Below are 20,397 nucleotides of genomic sequence, written 5' to 3'. Positions count from 1 at the left end.
AAATTTCTGTACCTGAATACTACTGTTTATTTTATCTATGCTTGTAAATTGTGTATTTCTTTTTTTTTTCTTTTTCTTTCTTTTTTTTTTTACTGACTGTTCACTTTCCTTCAATCATGTTTGAACTTTCTCAGACTATAGTTTTTGCTGTGGTATATGAAGAAGTACTTGAAGTGTGTGGAAAGCAAAGTTACAATGATATAAAATTAGTGTCATTCATTTTTTTGTTTGTATGTTCACTAGGGCTGTGCGATTTGGGGGAAAATATCAAATGGCGATTTTTTTTGACAGATAGTAGACGCCATAATCCCACTCTGTCTCTCTCCCGCTTTCTGGTTTTTTTTTTTTTATTTATTTTTATGGTGGGTGTTTACGCAGTTGGCTAGAGCAGTGCTGATTGGGGAGAACGGAGGTGTGCTCACTCTATTGGTTAGTAAGACTGCAACTCAAGGCTGGCAGTCATGCATATGCTCTGGAACAGAGTAATATCGCGTCCATATCGCAGGCTTTGCGATTAAGAAATCGCGATTTAGATTCGATTTCGATTAATCGCACAGCCCTAATGTTCACATTGATGTTAAATTACATTTTATGATTTGTGACATTACTTTTTATGTAATGCTAAAACACTGCTGGTCACTTTCAGAAGTTATAGTGATTCTTTATTTTCCAAGAAAGAATGTGAAACAAATTGGTTATATAATTTTAATTTTTAAATATAATTGAAATTGATTTTACACACTTTAAGCAATATCGTATCGCATATCGCATTTTTAAACAAGGTATCGCATATCGCATTTTTCTTCAATATCGCACAGCCCTAATAGGCAATGATAGGCCTTTGAGATAATAACATCACCATTAGTCTTAGGACTGCACAATTAATTGAATTTCTAATCGTGATTACAATTACGGATGCCACAATTACGTAATCGTTCAAATGCGCGATAAAAAAGGTCTACTTGCAATATTCTGTATGCTTATGTGTGTTTTTTCTTTCTACAGGTTATCGTAAGGGTTTTTTTCCATTGTTTTAATTTTAGTTTTTGTATAACATTATAATACCACGTTTTTCTTTTATTATTATTTAAAGAAGAAACCAAACCAATGTATAGTTGACATTTGAGGCTTAATGCTATAGAAAAACAATACATTTTTCAGGAAGAGTGTATTCAGCTGCTTTATTTTCAAATAAAAATTGCTTCAAACAATGGTATAAGGCTATTCAAAACATCATTCAATGTAAATTGTGATAATTGTAATTAATAATCACAGTTACAATTTCAAGAGAATAATCGACAATGATCATTTTTGTCATAATCGTCCAGCACTAATTGGACTAAAAGACCGGCTTGCAATCATGAAGCAAGATTCATTTACTTCTATATATTTTGGCATATGGTTCACTTGATTTAAGATAGATCAAAGCAAATGTAAGCAAATGTAAACCTGCTCAGAATTATCATCATGCAGTACTATTATATTAAAACAGGAAAAGGTGTCTTTCGGGTATCAATTTCAGATATTCATTCTGCACATCATTAGAGCCATGGCGAAATGTTTTAACCCAGACATAAAGGCAACACATCAGCCATTCAAGACAATCTTAAGAGCCACTCCCCGCAGTTCATCCAGAGGTTAAGATGCATGAAGAGTCAACGAAGTGTAAAACTTGGAAAACAAATGGAGATGGACGAGGGTTTCTGCAGGATTTTTAAGAGCAAATTTAAGACTTTAAGACCTTTTTTAAGACCTGCACAAATAAAATTAATACCATATGAGCGGGGTAGGGCAATGTCTATAGTAACATCTTAAACTGTACAATTACTGTAAAAAGCATAATTTACAGTTCATATACAAGTTTTCACAAAAACAAAAGTTTTATACAATTATAAAAATTTACATTTCAGCCTTTAAACCATTTTTAAGAAAATGGATGAGTCGAAAGTATTAATCATTATATTAATTTAAGCAATTATTATCAATAAATTATTCTATAAATTAAATAACAAATTAGGGATTTGCGATATTGACAAATAATACCTCAATATTTTCTGGGATTTTATCGATAACAATAATTAGACAATATTTTGCTGAGTGTGTTACTGTGCTGATATCTTAAGGACTACCGTGGACAGCTGACTCCTGAATTTTTTGATATTTTTCATATTCTTTGTGGTCAGTTCACAGCAGTGATAGAAATTAATCTTTTCCAACAAGTTTTATGGGCATTTTTACCTTTAAGCCATTTTTTCTAAAAGTGTGCATCAACTTTTTGAGTCAAATTCTTGCATTTGGGCTGTTACCAAGCAAATGAAATCAGTATCAACAAAATTGATCTTTACAATGCAGAGGAAACACAGACGCTGCATCCGAAGTGGCATTTAGATGTATTTACGCAGTTTAATGCAGCTCAGAGGGACATGGAATACTTTAACCTGCAGTTACAAATGCATGAATAATGTTTTGATATTTTAAACATAAAACATTGAAAACTGATGTTTGAAATAATTAAAAAAAAAATTAAAAGATACTTTAAATGTGAAATTAAAACCACCAGTAGTTGGCAGCAAGTCACTGTTAATAAGTGAGTCATTGCGATTGAACCGAATCATTTAAATGCTTGATTCATTCAGGAACGAAACACCGTCATGTTGCTCAGAGATGCAAAACAGTGCTGCTTTTTGTTGGCGTAATAGAGCAAAAGCAGTAAATATGTTGTCTAAAACGTAAGTCTCTTAATATTAACTTCGTGTTTATTGAACTGTTGTATAAAATCAATATCACATTTGTAATCATGTTGACTTTTTGAGAAAAAAACAGCACTCTTCGTGTGATATTAACTATATGAAATGATATAAATATATACATTTTCTGCCCCCCTTTCTTGAATTGTGATAATTCTAAATGCATTTTAATAAACCGATTCATACAGTGAAAGAACACACTCTAAATGCGTGCACTAGTTTAACCTATATTAACTGACTTCATCATCTAATGTATGTGTGCAGACTGTGCACTCTGTAGGTGCGTTTTGTTTGCTTTTCGCGATGTACTCGATAATGTCGAATCGCACATTGTTAAAACAACAATTACGATATAATCGCAGACCATATATATTGCACACCATACTGTTTAGATTTTTATAATGCATTGTCTTTTTATCGATCCACCAGTTCACATTTAAAGGGTTAGTTCACCCCAAAATGAAAATTCTGTCATTAATTACTCACCCTCATGTCGTTCCAAACCCGTAAGACCTTCATTCATCTTCGGAACACAAATTAAGATATTTTTGATTAAATGTGAGAGCTCTCAGACCCTGCGTAGACAGCAACGCAACTGTAATGTTCCCAGGTCCAGAAACCAACAATATATTCAACAATTCTTCTCCCCCGAGTTACATCTTCCGCCATTTTAGAGAGTATCACAACGCATACGCACGCTTTCCCCCTAACGAAAACAACGCTGATTATGTCGATTACGCTCTTGGGTACTCTCAGTTCAGTGGGATTTGAAGTATGACTGAGGGGGTTCCTGTAATCCTGTTTCTTTTAAGAGCGCCGTAATCTCACAGGCAGCTCACATAAAACCAACTCAAAATGAACACAAAACCTGCCCACCCTTACATAGATTCAAAGAGCTGCATTTGCTAGTTAGTTACAGTGTCACAGAATAGACATTCACAAATAGACATTTTTAAGGAGCTTATTAATGGCTCTTTATCTCATTATTTTGTTTTAACCCACAAATTTTATAGATGTTAACAGTTTTTAACACTTAATATATAAGTACTTAATATATTTGTTTTTAACAAGACTGAAAATGTTGAAAATATCAAGATATTAAACTAAACATTTTATTTATAAAGTATTTAGATGAATTACTACATGGCTACTTACAACATAAACCTTTATACAATATGAATTGTGCTGTGATATATTTCTGTCATACTGCCCACCCCTAATTACCACGATAATGCTAATCCTTTCAACAAACCAAAATGTTGATGCAAGGTAGTGGTTTGGTGTTACATGTGTACACACCAACATTCACTAAAGAGGCCATAAATCACACTGTCCATTTGCACCGTCTTTTGTGGAAATCAAAACACGTTGCTTCTCTTTGTTTTATTTTATTTTATTAGTAGAAACAGCTAACAAACAACATCAAGATGTTGATTTATGATAGAGTTGGTACATTAAGACATAAAACTGACCCAGAGTCTAAATATTGTGTTACTTACTGAAAGCAATGTGTCAGCTTCACGTACACAGACACACTCACACTCACACTCACACACAGCCATCTAATGCTACAGAATATCAGGTGAGAAAGAGTTTCCTCTGCGATAACATCCATGGAGAAATGTAGCAAAGTGACCAGACTGCACAATGTGTGGGAGTTCATGAGCTTTTGATGCTCAGTGTGGTCTTTGACAAACACCGGAGCAGTGTAGAAAACACAGTGATAGGTCACACCACACAAAAAGTCTAGCCTAACCAATAACAGTGCAGTAAAAACAGCTATTTCCTTTCTCCACAACAACTCCATTAGCTGCGAGTAGCTCATTTCTAGTGGTTTCTCTTAATTCTGCTATTGCTGAGATGGCACTGATAATGGACAAATATCACAGCACTTACTGACCTCATAAGGGGGCATCTAAACATAGGCAAAGAAAAATACCAGATACTGTAACAGTTACACTGTGAATCAGCAAAATACTACACATCTCAATTCATTACTTTAGCAACTTGCTTGCACAATTTCTGAAATAAAAAAAAATGCTTACGAGTAAATTCAATAAATCAAAAGTAGGGCTGTACAATTAATGACACTTTGATATAGACCAGTGTTAAAGCATAAAAAGACTGCCATTTAAATATGAAGTCTGCATATTTTTCATGTTTCTGTCTGTGTGAATGAGCGGCATCTTTTCATATGAAACTCAGGTCTTGACAACTACTTGTCAAAAGTTATTAAAACTTTATTTAAGAAATATCACACAATCTTTCTTCCATATTTTAATTTTAACAGTAAACCTCTCGTGCAACATTTTGCATGGCAAAAAAATTAAATGAATCATTACATTTTCATTTCATTACTTATTTTAAAAGGTGCATTAAATTCTTAATATTTTATGCCTTCATTGGATTACCACCATTAAAACAGAATCCAGAAAAATGAAAATGGAAAACAAAGAATTAAATAAATAAATAGATTTTATAGGGCTTTATGTTACTCGTTGTCATGGATGTTGTGTCTTTAACTTTGCCTGCCATGTCTATTTTAGGTAATTACACTACACCCTCATACTACACCTACACATCCTAGATTCCTAAATTAAACAGCATATATAGCTTCACATACTGTTAACAAATTGTATCATATTTTTAAATTATGCTTTTCAACAAATTTGCTCCGTAACTGTATTAGAACTTGTGTTATTCAACTCAATTCTAAAGCTTTCCAACTACACAGGGTGGTCTAAAGCACAATCAAATATTTAGTGCCAGTCTAGTGCAGAAAGGTCAGTGAGCTGTGCTTAAAACTGCTTCTTGAATGAACACACCATCAGATGTGATATTCTGCATCATCTGACTAAAAGGCCTGTCATAATAAAAGGCTTTGATTTCTTCAACCAAGAGACTTCATTGTAAAGAGCAAAAATGGCTAAAAGGCACAAGGGCTGCTCCACCCTATATAACATAACAGAGACACCACAGGGTGAGACCTAAAAGACCCTTTGAAGACCTCTGTTTTGACTGTGGAGGATAGCAAAACCTAAAATTGGGTTAAGAGAAATGTGCCTCCCTCGGGCTGCAGGAAAGGTGACTGAGGCTTGAAGGAGGCTGGTTGATTTTTGCCCCTACATGGGCAATGGTGGGCGGGCAATGTGGCAAGAGGCAGGGCAACATAAACACTGCCACAATGGCCGCCTTGCTTCCTCTGCCATAACACTGCTTAGTGGTGGGCGATATACCGGTTCAAACGGTTTGAATTACCCAACTGGTATGAATTAAAAAAAAATATTGATAGGGGATTTGTGTTCACATAGCTTCACTGAACAGCGTCAATAAGGGCTTATAGTCCAAAATTGCGCATAATTGGAGAAATATGGATATATTTACACGTTTACTTCACATTTCTTTAGACAGAATAATGAGGATTAGGTTTCATACCTGACAGAGGTCACAATACAAAGAGGAGAAAATACTGTAGCAATCAGAGCAAGAAATATTGGATGAAAATTCTAAATATTGAATTAGGGGCGGGGGTTTATATGAATATCTCCAAGGGGCACTGACTGTCTTCAGAAAAGTTTAGATAGAATTTTCTTTTCATCTTACCTCCAAATAATGCATATTAAAGTAGTGTTCATAAGCACAGCACTGCTTTGTTTACAGCAGTAACCAAGGAAACACTGTTCCTTAAGCACCACCTGCTGTCAGAGAGTGAATTTGCTTCTTATCCAGCCCGTCTGCTGTTTTCGTTTCGTTCAGATATGTTTATGTAGCATAATTTCACAAAACTAAAGTCAGACCATTCTGTTTTTGCTTTAAATTGTGAAATTATGCAATCTAATTTAAATCAAAAACTGCACATGCTATATGTAGCATCTTTGTTCGGATCACGATTAAAATGCAGTGGTTTTGCAACTGTTTCATGCATTTTGATTCATATAAAGTCTCAGTCAGGGTAAAAACCGTGCTAAATCATGAAACCGCCAGAACCCCCCCAAAAAAACCATGATACAGATTTTTGGTCAAACCGTATTGCACTAATTAGGGGTGGAACGGTTCGCGGGAAAAAATGGTTTGCAATAAATAACAAGTAAAACAAACAGGGTTCGGCTAATATATGTTTCTGTTGATGGATGCGCATTCTGGCTTCCCAATACATTATAACAACAGCGATGTAAAAAAAACGTGGACAAACCATTCACTCTTGTTCAATGCGAATGCCGTATGCTGGAATATGAGCATTTATCCCGTCATCAACCAGGTGCTGATAGCGCGCGCGCACACGTGAGACCTGAACAGCACACGTTGATATCTGGGTTTAAGCTAAACTAATTTAAGCTTTGCCAGTTTAAACATTTAAAAACCAGATTAGATTTGTGCGAGCGCTCATCCCAAGCGCAAACCCGCGCCTCAGAACGCACGCAAATATTAAGCTCTCTTTGAAAGTATTGTGTTTAAATGGACAAATTCACACAAAAATTATGTCAAAATGCTCATCTTGGTAAGTATCCTATAGCAGACATAGCCGGCTGAACGTACTGTATCAGTGCATTCTCTTAAAGTGACAGCACTTTCTTAATATTAATCAAACAGCAACAACAAAGAAATCACTCACTGCTCTTGATTGAATAGCTTTTGTAACTTTAATAAAGATTAATCTTTAATTTATACAGTCCAATATGCAATGCTGTTTTACATTTCATTACTTCATTCAATTTCTGTACCTAAAAACTAATGTTAGACCTACCTAAAAAACCCTGAAAATCACTGTTTATTTTATTTGTATACTCTGTTGTATTTATTTGTGCTGTTGCTTGTAGTTAAAGAAAATAAGAATAATCAATTTTTATTTGACAGTATAGTTTTTGCCTAAACATACATACAGAACTATACCGAAACCATGACTCTAAAACCGTGATACAAACCGAACACGTGAGTAAGTTGAACCGTTCCACCCCTAGCACTAACTGTGCTCAATAGGGTCATGATGGGAGGAGCAACACTTCCAAAACAATGCATCCCATTCAAACACAATATATGAACCTTGGGTCCTAACAGTATGAATGTTTATAGTATCTGAAGAAATTTACATTATTCAGATAATGGGTTCTCTTCACTTAAGTAGGAAAAACTTCATCTAGCCGACGTTCTTGGCATTTTGGATTATCAGGCACAGGAAAAGAGTGTGGAAACCACATAACAGCCTCAGTGCGTAAACTGATGGGGGTTTGGTATTCAGAGACATTCTCCGCAGCTCATCATAAAATGTGTAGGACTCAGAGGCATACAATTCTTCTTACAGCCTGCTTTTGGTCTGAATAGCACTTCTGTTCTGTGATCTCAGCATCTCAAAAGCACTGAGATACAAAGATCCATGTCGCAGAGTACATGGGGAAGACAGGGTCTTCACTGCCCTTCAAGCATAATTTAAGCCTGTACTGACTGTAGGACTGATTAATCAAAATAAAACAAAAAATTGCAATTCTTTTAGCATGATTATCAAATTGCTGAGGCTGTTATTTAAAGGGGTCATATGATGCGATTTCAATTTTTCCTTTCTCTTTGAAGTGTTACAAGCTCTTGTTGCATAAAGAAGATCTGTAAAGTTGCACAGACTAAAGTCTCAAATCCAAAGAGATATTCTTTATAAAAGTTAAGTCAACCACGCCTACCTAAAACGCCTCGTTCTAACTCGCCCCCACATGTCTACGTCACGATGTGGGAAGATTTGCATAACGCCGCCCAAATGCTCACGCAGAGAAAGGCAGCGTAACTTTTATTTTCGCTGTAGTATTGTTGCTGCCGCCATGTCGTGAAGACGCTGTGTGTTTCGTTGTGAAAGCGAAACTACTTTGTTTGGCCTTCCAAAAGAGGACGATATCCACTTCATCATGACTAGAGCTGATCCGTGCTGGTCGCTGAGGAAATACATCAAGTGTTACAAGCTCTTGGTGCATAAAGAAGATCTGTAAAGTTGCAAAGACTAAAGTCTCAAATCCAAAGAGATATTCTTTATAAAAGTTAAGTCAACCACGCCTACCTAAAACGCCTCGTTCTAACTCGCCCCCACATGTCTACGTCACGATGTGGGAAGATTTGCATAACGCCGCCCAAATGCTCACGCAGAGAAAGGCAGCGTAACTTTTATTTTCGCTGTAGTATTGTTGCTGCCGCCATGTCGTGAAGACGCTGTGTGTTTCGTTGTGAAAGCGAAACTACTTTGTTTGGCCTTCCAAAAGAGGACGATATCCACTTCGTCATGCCTAGAGCTGATCCGTGCTGGTCGCTGAGGAAATACATCAGCTTCGCGCTGTGGATCGCCGGATCGGCTTTCACCGTGGACGAAGCAGAGTCCAGCCCGGGGTCGTCACATGTGGTTGCCGCAAGCCCGCCGGCCGCTCCTTCGTCGAATCCACTGACCGCGCCGTTCTCAAGTTCCTCACTCTAGCACGCCGGCCTCCGCTCACTCAAGCACGCCTTGTGTGACGTTGTGTGTTTCGTTGTGAAAGCGAAACTACTTTGTTTGGCCTTCCAAAAGAGGACAAGTCTAGAAATCAGTGGGTAAAGGTGCAATAAGTGATTGTCTTCAGAAACATTTTTTGTTATGCTGGTTGAAAGTCTCTTCAAATCCCAATAGCAATCATTAAGTTAAGTGGTCTAAATGTATTGATCTGTATTTATACATTCTGTGGAAGGCGTAGGACCAAGAAATGTTCGTCCAATCAAAACGCTCGGTCCAAGCGTTTTAATTGGCTTTCCTACCTGCCTGTCAACATATGTATTTCCATACCTTTGCGCACCCTGTTCGCTAGTGCTGTGTTCGATACATCGATGTATCGTCACAGAGATTTGACGATACGAGTATCGATACAGCTGTCTCAGTATCGAAATCGCAGCACGCGTGCAGCAGTGGACCGCGCTTAATTTGAATACAAGAACACCGTTTAAAATGGAGTAGAAAAGTGCAAGGTTTCTAAAAAAATTATGAATAGAGCATAATATATAGGCTACAACGAGGTTTAATCTGGCCGCAGAGGAACACAACCGGGGTTGCCTGATATAAAGAGACGTAATCCCCGAAACAGAGCTTCCCACTTGCGCAATACGGAAATATCTGCCAAGTGTGTTACTTGTTATTGCCAACCTGGCAACCATATGTACGCATGCTCTCCACTGTGGATAAACGCGCTTGCTTTCTGAAAACACCGATTAGCTTGCAGTTTAGCGATCTCCACTTCAATACTCTATTATCAGAAAAGTGTAATTTATGAAGTGTTCATTTATGAGAGAGAGAGAGAGAGAGAGCGAGAGAGAGAGAAAGGCTGTGTATGTATGAATTAACACAGTTTTGCAGTTTCTCTATTAACAGTGAAGCTGTGGCTTTAAGTTCATTCCTTTAGAAACGATGATGTTACCAGCTCCTTGTTGAGAAAGATAATGTAGCTCTTCAGCGATTAAGCTATTTTATTGATAAAATCGTAGGGCAGCGCTAAAAAGTTTGTCTGAGCACACGCGTGATCTAGTGACTAAATGTGTGTGCGTGAGGTACAGTGAAGACAGCGCATTAGTTTAGAACCCTTCTAATTTTTATTTGTATTTTTTAAACGTAGAGAGTGTGTTGATTTGTGCAATGATAACCTACCAGCAATGTTAAGATGATTTTAATATATTAGAATGAGCACATTACAATATAAATTTATTAGAACGAGTACATTATTTATGGGCTTAAAAAACAAGATGCAAACAATCAGAATATTGTACCTGGAGGGTAGTGCACAATGTTAACATGAAACATATGCCATTACCTATATTGCACTGTGGTACAGTTATGGAGGCCCTTCATAATGCAGAGGTCAACTGCCTGCTCTGCCAATAGTTAGAAATGGCACTATAGTATGCAGAGTTTAATAAACAGCTGTTTTATAATTCTTCTGAGGTGAAATTCAGTGCAGTCCCGTATCGTGTTACGTATTGTATCGTGGCCTATGTACCGTGATACGTATCGTATCCTGACTTTGCTGATGATACACAGCCCTACTGTTCGCGCAGACAGGATACGTCATCAGCGTGTTCACGCACGCTGTGCAGACAGAGCAAGAATGGCAGACAAACATCAACAACCCGATCTTCCTTCCTGGTATTGTAATACTTTTACTAACTGATCTATAAAGTTTTCTCACCGGTGAATGACACATGATGTAGCCCAACGCGGTTCCCAATTACAGTCCTCGCACCTCCCCGCTATGCACATTTTGCATGTCTGGCTTAGGTAACACACGATTATGGTAAGGGGCGTTACATTTCCGACGAGTGCTTGCGGTGTTCGGCCAATCACAATGCACTGGGTCAGCTGGCCAATCAGAGCAGACTGCGCTTGTCGGAAGGAGGGACTTTGTAGAAAACGACGTGTTTGAGAGAGGCGGGGCATAGAGGACCTACAATAATGTACAGTATTTGAAAAATAATGAGTTTTTTGAACATTAAAGCATGTCAACATATTCTGTTACACCAAATACACCAAATAATGTTCTTTTTAGCAACATCATCTGACCCCTTTAAATAAATATATGTGAAGTGTGTTTCAGAGTAAAGTGTGGCACTATGTTCTTTTACACACAAGCGGCTCATGATCCAGGGTTCTCAGGGTCTCAGAGCAGCTCAGTTCGCAGTAAATGCCACATAAAATCATCTCTGCATCTACTCTTAGTTTGGGTTTTTTATAATGTGCATTTGAGAATAATTAATGAGAAGCACTTATTATAAAGCACTTATAAACCAGCTGTTTGTTGTCAACCAAAATAAAAACTTGATGGTTTAAAAAAACATCATCATCATCATCATCATTGTTATTATTTTATGGTTATATTGATGTAATCACAAATTTCTTGGCCAAATTCTGCAGCCCTAAATCGCATTTAAATCACACTTTTTATCAGGAAAAACAGCTATTTGATTTTACTCCCACATTGTGCAGCCCAACTTACAAAGAAAGGCTGTAGGTTTGAACATATACATACACAAACTTTTTGAGCTCATTATGGGCTCATATGTAATTGTCATGACTCTATGGTATGTTGAAAAACCACTAGCTTAACAAAAAACAAACAAAAAAAAAATGATTTACCCAAGTGCACCAGCATTTGTTGCAAAAAAAAAAGGGGGTTAAACCTGCTATTAGCTTTGTATCTATTTTTGGATTCCTGACTGACTCTATCAGAAAAAAAAAATATCTGGGTCATGGAGTCTTCATGAACAAATTCATTGTTTCTTGGTATCACAGAAAAAAAGCATTTGGTATTTGGCTAAACTTCCTGTCCAGATAAATAGATAGCAACAAATAATCAGTGAAGCAAAGACCAGGTTACATAAATTTAAACAAGTGAGTCCAAATTAAAGACAGAAAGAGAGAGATGGAGAGAAAGAAAGAATATCTGGGCTATGATGCATTTCATTCACAGTGCTTTCACAGACTGTTACCATGGACAAAAACACCATAAATCTAAATTCCAGCAGCTGCTCAATTGAATGAAAAAGTAGCATCACTGAGTAGAGCCAGACAACTCACACGGCCAAGGTTACAGTCAAGTTCAAATGCCAGCTAGTGTTGCTTTCGTCAATGACAATTATGACTAAATATCGTCGTCAACGAACCTTTATCACGTGATGAAAATGAGACGAGACGCAACGTAAATGCTGGTCATGTGACGGGGTGCCGCGACTAAAAAAAGGTTGGGAAACACTGATTTAGAAGACGAAAACCAAACAAAGTTAAGTCTGACACAGAGAAAGGGACCGATGGCCGGCCAGCCGGGGTTCGTCTTTATTTAAATGTATGTGTGTGTACTTCTAATATGTTTGGTTGGTAAAATAAATGTTGTAAATTCAAATCAGAGCGTCTTCCGTGTCTGGAATGGATGTATTCTTGAGTCTATAAGGTAACAATAATATAATAAGATAACCTTGTTTGAACTGGGTTTGGCTAAAAGAAAATTTGTTTCATCTATACTACTAGGTACTTATACTATATTGACTGGGTTAAATAGAATTGCATTACTAAAAAGAGACTAAAATACCATTTTCGTCGACTAAAACTAGACTAAAATGTCATCAGTTTTCATCGACTAAAACTAGACGAAAATAGTCATGGATAATTCTGACTAAAATAAGACTAAAATGCTCAGACTTTTAGTTGACTGAAACTTGACTAGACTAAAAAGAGTATGAACGTGACTAAAACTAATAAAAACTAAAATGACAGCTTCACACAAAGACTAGACTAAAACTAAAATTAAAACAGGCCGCCAAAAACAACACTAATGCCAGCTGAGTAGTCAGTTCTAGTAACACTTCAACTCACAGTACACAGCTCAACACAGAGTTATCACCTACACGATCGCCTGCAGCTAGTAAAACCATGCTTCTGTTCTCAGGCACAACAGTAGGGCTGCAAGCTTTCACAAACATCCTACTTAATACATTGTGTAAAAATATTACCAGTGGTTTCTGCAATCATTGCAATTCAAATAAGCTACTTCCCCCGCGATTAACCTCAGCATAGTTGACTCTCAGTCAGACATAGAGAGGAAATAGAAGTGTAAAACTAGGAGGAAGTTTGTCGAAAGTGAACAACAGAAAATATCACACTGGTGTTGCACAATATATTATATTTCAGAATGTCAAAGATAAGACCCAGGCAAGCAATTTATCTACGTTTTGTCAATATTAATGCATAATGCATACCAAATAATAGACGTGCACATCAAATCAGGCTACTGGATGTTTTCTGTATTAGTTCAATCTCCCTGCTGCAATTTGCTGATGAAAACACAGAAATATGCGAGTGTTTATTAAAGCTCAGTTACTTAGCATATTATGAGTCTAAGAGTCCATCTGTTTCAAGCCAACAAATCCGGTAATTGAACTGCAGATCCACTTGTACAAAAACAATAAGTTAGATGATACCAAACTGAGTCAGGTGGTCTCATATTTAAATATTAGTGATTTTAAATATTTAAGTGACATTTTTCAGTGAGCGGCAAATGTAATCTAAATGTAAAAATATAGGAAACGAGCAAGGAAAATTAAATGTCTATTATCAACCAATACATTAAATTACAAAATCTCTTCCAATACCCAATATGATACAGTGCATCGCTCATTTTTTCATGTTGTAATGATAACAATGTACTGTTACAATTATGTAATCAGCTTTGAAAGCTTGACAAATCATGAGTAGACTAATCCAATTAAACGTAGAAAACCCTGGACAGCTAAAACAACTGAAAGTGCGTCCTGTTCTGCTGCAACACATGCACTGTATTGAACAGACAAACAACCTCTGTGGATTAACAAGTGATTTTACACATGCCTTGTTGCCAGCTGGATGAGGCAGCGGAAGCCTTTTGGACAACACACAATGCATTTACACACTGCCAAAATGCTGCACATTCACTACAACCATTTGCACTCCCTTTCGCATGCTCTGCCACCGTGCTTGTCATGGCATGAGATGAGATGCATATCAAAGCCTGAAAAAGAAAAATGACTCAGACCAATCAATTAGCTACTCAGCACGGATGGGCTTGAAAACAAAGGCAGCACATGTGCAGTGAAATGCACACTAATTTAGGCCTGAAATATTGTTCTGTTCTGTTCAGATGCAGACTGATCAATCTAATGACAAAAAGGCTTAAGCCAACAGTCTATAATAACTGAATTTCATGCAGTTTTGCATGGGTAATATTACTGAAAGAGGAAGTACATGTCCACAAAAACTATGCCATTATCAATCTCCAGGTGCTTCTGTGCATTTCTAACCACAATGAAAACTCTGTCAGGATGGGAGACTAGTCAAACTACCCTGAAATAAGATCCTTGTCATTTCAAAAGATATCATGCAAAGCCATACCCAGAGGCTCAACCAGCATGCAGAGCACCGCAGCTGTCGCCATCCTTCTGGAAGCAGGCAGCATTTCACAATTGATCTGGGAAAACAATAATAAATCTAGAAACCCTCTGGCTGTCCAGAGAAGCACAAAAACTGAAGCATTGAAGAAAATGGAAGAGAAGTATCTCAACAATTTAGAGATACACTTCAAACTATGGGGGTGTCCTCCTTACTTGCCCTCCATCCATCCCTGTACAGGATCCAATGAGTGGGATTTAAGTTTCCCAGCTCTCCTGAGTGTCAGTAAAGGAACAGCTGTTGTGGCCGGAGGTTGACAAGAACAACCTGGAACTTCTCTTCACCAGTTTAGCACTTTGAAAGAACCTTTATCCGGAGAAATGCAATTGTATAGACTTACATTTAGTGGATGACTGGAACGCTATCATTTTGGACATTTAAATGTCCAACAACAGAAGAAAATTAAAGCTATGCAAAATAAAACAATCTTCCATTTAGCAGACTAATTTAGTTCAAAGTAACCTAAGGCAACGTTAAGTGCTTTACTGAACGATGATATTACTGGTCATTTAAGTCAACTCTACTTGGATTAATCTTTGTCAGCAGTCTATATCATTGACAAAGCACACATGAATTATATATTACTTTAAGATATAACGCTTTTGAAATCCTAATTTCCATTTAAAAGCCTTTGAGGTGTAAAATCAGATACAAACGTGCTTCTGAATAAACAGCAAGCAGACAAACCGTTGGCCATTAAACACCGTTGCTCGCACGAGACTGCCAACTGACAATGTAACAGACAGCGGGTGGGCTTCACTGTAAAACACCAGGAAGCTCGTCAACCAAACCGATGAAAAAGTACACAAAGTTAGTATAGATACATAATAAATCTGTGACATTTTAACGTCCTCTAAAGCTTGTTCAATTTTCATAACCGTTGTCGCAGAAACAGACACCGAATAGATCACTGAGGACTACTAACGCGTTTCTCTTCGATAAAAATTGTTGTGACTGAGGTTTGCCGAAACAAGGCTATAGAGTAAAAGACGTACTTTTTCTACAGTGAACTGGAGTCACACATCCTGAGGCTCTGGGCATATTGAGACGTTTGACAGCGAGCTAGAGCGCGAGCTAACTATTATTGTGAACACAAGCTTATAAACGAATTATAGATTTTCCCCCACTATTTTAAATAAGCTAGACACCGTTATATAGTCGTGTTATGCTTACCGGTATTTTCCACAAAGTTTTTCCAGGGATTTCACTTCTGTCAACTCTACCGACTCAACTCCCGGACAGCTCCACCTTCACTTTCCTACTTCAGTCAGAACCGAGTCTACTAGATATTACAGCCAGAGCCAGCTGCGTGAACACAGCTACAGGCGCTCCGATTCAAAATGGCAACCTGAGAGGCAAGTCTTCATAATAAAGGTCCTGTTCCAATACCGTTTATGCACAGGCATGATTTTTTTTAAATATACTTATTTAAAAGGACTTTTTGTTTACCACAACAGAGAATGATTATTCAGACAAAAACATTTTGAGATAATAATATGCAAAAAAAAGAAAAATAATGGTCCTATTAAGTACAGCCAGATGAGTACAGGTTTATGTTTCATATATTTTAATATGAGTTAAATGTCATATAATTGTTTAACATATTCATATTATTTTCCACGGTAAATACAGTAATCAGTTTAAAAACGCATAAACAGGTTAGATTTGAGAATACAGAGAAAGCAAGATGATAAACAATAAAAATACATTTCAACCATTTGCTCACTCAAACATTCTGAGCAGACAGGGACATCTAGTGGACAATGACACATTTAAGGGACTCAAGGAAAAAACAATCATATAAAAACAATATGAATGTATTGTGCTTTGTCTGTCAACATAAAGTTATGACATTATTATTAATTAAAGACATGATAATAAATTAACTTTGTATGAATCACTTCAAGTCGTTCATGTTGCTATCACAACATCATCCAGAAGATGGCCTTATGTGTCAAGCTTCATTTGATTCTTCATATGTTCTCCTTCATGGCTGTCCTTCGAAAAGAGACACAGCTGAAACAGAATAATGTTTATTAAACCAATTTATATAACAAATTGTGTTACACTGTATCATGTTATTAATAATTAATTAGGATGATTAAATATTTTCTGGTGAAACTTCACAAGAGAGTATTTTATATTCTTGGTCAGGTTAGTTTATTATGAAAGCACAATATCTTACTTAAGATTGATATTGAAAGTACATATGGGCTTACTTGGTGTGCTTCTATGGGATCTCTGTGATGCACGGAGCCCCTCCTTACTCAGTCTGGGCACTGGAGGCCTTACAGGACCAGGACGTATCCCTGCATTCCATTGAGAGGTCTGGGAAAGTCTCTTTATGGAGTCCTTGTTAGATGGAAGTGCTTCTAAGTTCTGTGCTGCCCATTGCGGCCTGTTTTTGTTTTGCTTTCCTGCTGCACTGAGATCCAAGGATAAAAACATCTGGGAAAATATACAAATAAAAGCCATGATTTCTCCTATATTTCTAACAAAAAAAAGTTTATACGTTTAATATAATGGCTTTTTTCTTCCCCCAGCAACACAGTGCCCTCTTTTTCCTCTGCAGCACATTTCCATGATATCCCACATGTAGTCTGATCAGTATGCATGATGTCTCTTGGTTATGTCGCCTCTGGATAATTCTTTGCATGCTGCTGCTGCTTTGTATGAGAATCTGCAGCACAGTCACATGACAATTATATTAGCTTACCAAAGATTTGGCCTTGCGCAGCTTGTATTTTGAGTGAGATGGTGCTTTCATAGTGTTTTCCTGTCTTATTGTAGCACTTTTTCCCTTTAGGAGTCTGTAGAGATAAAGACAGCTTAGCATTTTCTGCTGTAGTTGCGCTAATACTTTCAACACGCACAATTTCAGATCATAAAATGCACTAAAATAATGCAGCATATCTGTTAATGGGTAACATATAGTTTTGTTAAATTTTATAACCTCAGGACTCAAATATAATACATACTGTGTACATATTTTTAAAATTTTGGGGTTGGTAAAAAAAATGTTTTTGAAAGCTATCTCTTATGCTCACCAAGGCTGCATTTACATAAAAACAGTAGAAAATATTATGAAATATTATTACGATTTAAAATACCATTTTAAATACATTTTAATATATTTTTAAATGTAATTTATTCCTGTGACATAAAGTTGAATTTTCAGCATCATTACTTCAGTTTTCATCATTACTCCATATATATATATATATATATATTTTTTAAGTTTTTATTTCTTTCAAAAAAATTGTACTGACCCCAAACTTTTGGACGGTCGTGTATTTATGCGTGTGCAAAACAAAATAAGTTCTTCACTTACATTTTTCTTGCATGCTCAACTGGGTCAAGGTTATCCAAGTAGTTAAAGCGTATTGTGTCAGTGGGATGCCTGTCTGAGTCTCTCCAAGGCGGAAGACCTTTGCCTGATTTCACCAAGCTATTCCCATCTTTACTCTTCCCATGAAGACTTGGGAAGACAGAATTCAACTCCCTGTGACCGATCACAGTAAGTGACCCCTCTATCTCACTGCCAATTACTTTCACCTCAGGGATAATAAACTCTTCCTTCACAGGTGCCTGGAGAATGTGGAAAATGTGAGCCACAAAAAATGACATTTATTCCAGTAGATGAGACTCTAAAACAGCCTTTCAGCGACATCGTACCTTGGGCCTGCTAATGTGAAGCTCCTGCACTGTCTCTATGTAATGCCTCTTCCATACACCTTGCTCAAATGGTGTTGGAGTAAAGGTTATGCACCAGCCTAGTTTCAGACATTTAGGCATCCACAGTTGATCAAGCTCAACCAGGTTTTTCCAATGCCAGCTTACCTGCAAATGAATATAGTACAGTAATTAGAGAATACACTAATGATATACACATAGTCCTTTTCAAAAGTTTAGGGTCAGTATCAGTAAGATGTTTACTTTAATGCTCTAAATTAATACTTTTATTCAGCACAGATGCACTAAACTCATCAAAAGTGACAGTAAAAACATGTATAATGTTACCAAAAACATTCTATTTCAAATAAATGCTTTCTGTTAGTCAAAGAATTCTGAAAAAAATGCATCTGAACGTTAGTGTATTTGCACACAGTAAGTATAGAATATATTAAAAGTGTGTTTTATTCATTCCATCAAAATATTCAGACAATTCCAATAATGTTTATTAATTTATTTGGTAAATTTAACAATGACACATACCTGAGCACATCTACACAGGCTTCGGGGGTCAAGGAATGAAAATATATAGAGTGATATGACCCTGGGAAGGACCCTAGTGAAGTCGAGGGCTTCCTCTGGTACCCAGCTGCTCAGAGTCTGTCTGAGATGTTTCAGCTGACTAGCAGAGCATCTGGAGAAAAAATCTTGCAGCACCTGTTTCCGCTGGCTATCTGTCCATTTCTCAAACTGGGGTAAAGAGGAAGAGGGTTTGAGCATATAATCAACAGAGCAAACAACAAAACCAAGAAACTGTAAACATTGCGATTTTTACAGTAAGTGCATTTCTTACCCACTTTCCAAGCAAATTTCTTCTCTCTTCAAAAACCTGCAAAAGTGTTTACATTTGATATGAAACATTCTACGCTGTAATATCACTAATATCACTGTTTTGGTAGCTGAAAAAATACACCTGAAGTCAACATATTGAAACTGCAATTCTCATGTAAAACAAAGCAGAAGATCATATACTATATTTTTGGTGCACGTACATGAGCATTGGAGAGCTGATGATTTAGAGGTGTCCAGGTACTCAGTTTGGTCTGCATTTTTGTTCTGGGAGCATGGGGCATCTTTCAGTCAAGTTCAGACGTTTGAGATTCAGCTCCTGCATAAACCTCAATCATATTAGGCACCACAACATTAAGAGCACTTTATCAAAATTACATACCCATGTTGAGACAAACAAATGTGCTGTGATTTTCATACTAGCAACAACAAAATGGCCTAGTCGTACAGTACAATACAGTATAAAAGAGAAAAAAATCAAACCTACAATTTGTAGTAATGTCAACCGGAAACAGTCATGTTAGCTATCATAACGAAACCATTAAATGTTTACTGATCCGATATAGATGGTTTTGCTCATCCTGCTCAGTACAGTTTACCAGTCTCCATAGCAATCACACTCCATCTCACTCTGTCCCGCCTCTTTCTAAACACTGGCTATGTTCGATTCGCAAACGATTCGTTCTTTTGATTTGGATCTTTTAAACGAATCAGTTTAAAATGAAACGGTTCACAAAACCGATGCTCTAAGTGAACAGAGTATTTGACTGATTGGGACGAAAGTAAATTAAAGGCACAATACGTAAGATTTTTTTATTAAAATATCCAAAAACCACTAGAACAGTGTTATATATTTTGCTGATTTGTGTACTTACATTATCCCAAATGTTTCGAAGAATGTTTAAATCCAGAGAAATAAGCAATTTTAACTAGTTAAACTGACCGTGTCCATAGTGTCATTGTGTCGCCTGCCAATGACATTTTTTTGTAGAAAACATGGAAACACCAAAGACGCTTTAATATGTTGTGCGGACCGCACAGAGTAGCATAATAACAGAACTTTCAAACGTATCTAGTATGATAAAACAGCGCTGCTTTTTCCCCCCCACATACGCACGACCGGAAGGAGCGGAAGCGGTCGACTGTGGCATAATAAAAGCTCCACTG

General features: G+C 36.9%; 2 protein-coding genes across 5 annotated transcripts in view; both read right to left on the bottom strand.

Moving 5' to 3' along the window:
• Positions 1-16,048, bottom strand: part of fam49a (family with sequence similarity 49 member A) — a 41,330-nt gene extending 25,282 nt beyond the window's left edge. For all 4 annotated transcript variants that reach the window (XM_016496415.1, XM_016496414.1, XM_016496417.1 and 1 more), the window contains exon 1: positions 15,883-16,048. The gene's annotated coding sequence lies outside the window, so the exon portion shown is untranslated. The remainder of the gene's footprint in view (positions 1-15,882) is intronic.
• Positions 16,049-16,586: 538 nt separating this feature from the next.
• fbxo16 (F-box protein 16) lies at positions 16,587-19,850 on the bottom strand. The gene is made up of 9 exons (XM_016496277.1): positions 19,718-19,850; positions 19,434-19,549; positions 19,235-19,270; positions 18,925-19,131; positions 18,385-18,549; positions 18,041-18,297; positions 17,426-17,519; positions 16,929-17,157; positions 16,587-16,725 (listed from the first exon to the last, which is right to left on the bottom strand). The coding sequence occupies exons 2-9, from the start codon at positions 19,512-19,514 to the stop codon at positions 16,697-16,699; spliced, it is 1,098 nt and encodes a 365-aa protein (XP_016351763.1). The 5' UTR covers positions 19,515-19,549; positions 19,718-19,850; the 3' UTR covers positions 16,587-16,696.
• Positions 19,851-20,397: the final 547 nt, after the last annotated feature.

The sequence above is a fragment of the Sinocyclocheilus anshuiensis genome, unplaced genomic scaffold, assembly GCF_001515605.1.
Source record: "Sinocyclocheilus anshuiensis isolate Anshui unplaced genomic scaffold, SAMN03320099.WGS_v1.1 scaffold306, whole genome shotgun sequence".
NCBI classification, from domain to species: Eukaryota; Metazoa; Chordata; class Actinopteri; order Cypriniformes; family Cyprinidae; genus Sinocyclocheilus; species Sinocyclocheilus anshuiensis.
The sequence above is the reverse complement of the archived record's forward strand: the minus strand, read 5'-3'. Positions and strand labels throughout refer to the sequence as shown.

Coding starts and splice junctions, on each gene's coding strand:
- fbxo16 (XM_016496277.1), bottom strand. CDS start 19,514: ATGCCCCATGCTCCCAGAACAAAAATGCAGACCAAACTGAGTACCTGG. Junction 19,271..19,433: donor ATCAGCTCTCCAATGCTCAT/GTACGTGCACCA, acceptor ACACTTTTGCAG/GTTTTTGAAGAGAGAAGAAA. Junction 19,132..19,234: donor GAAATTTGCTTGGAAAGTGG/GTAAGAAATGCA, acceptor TCTTTACCCCAG/TTTGAGAAATGGACAGATAG.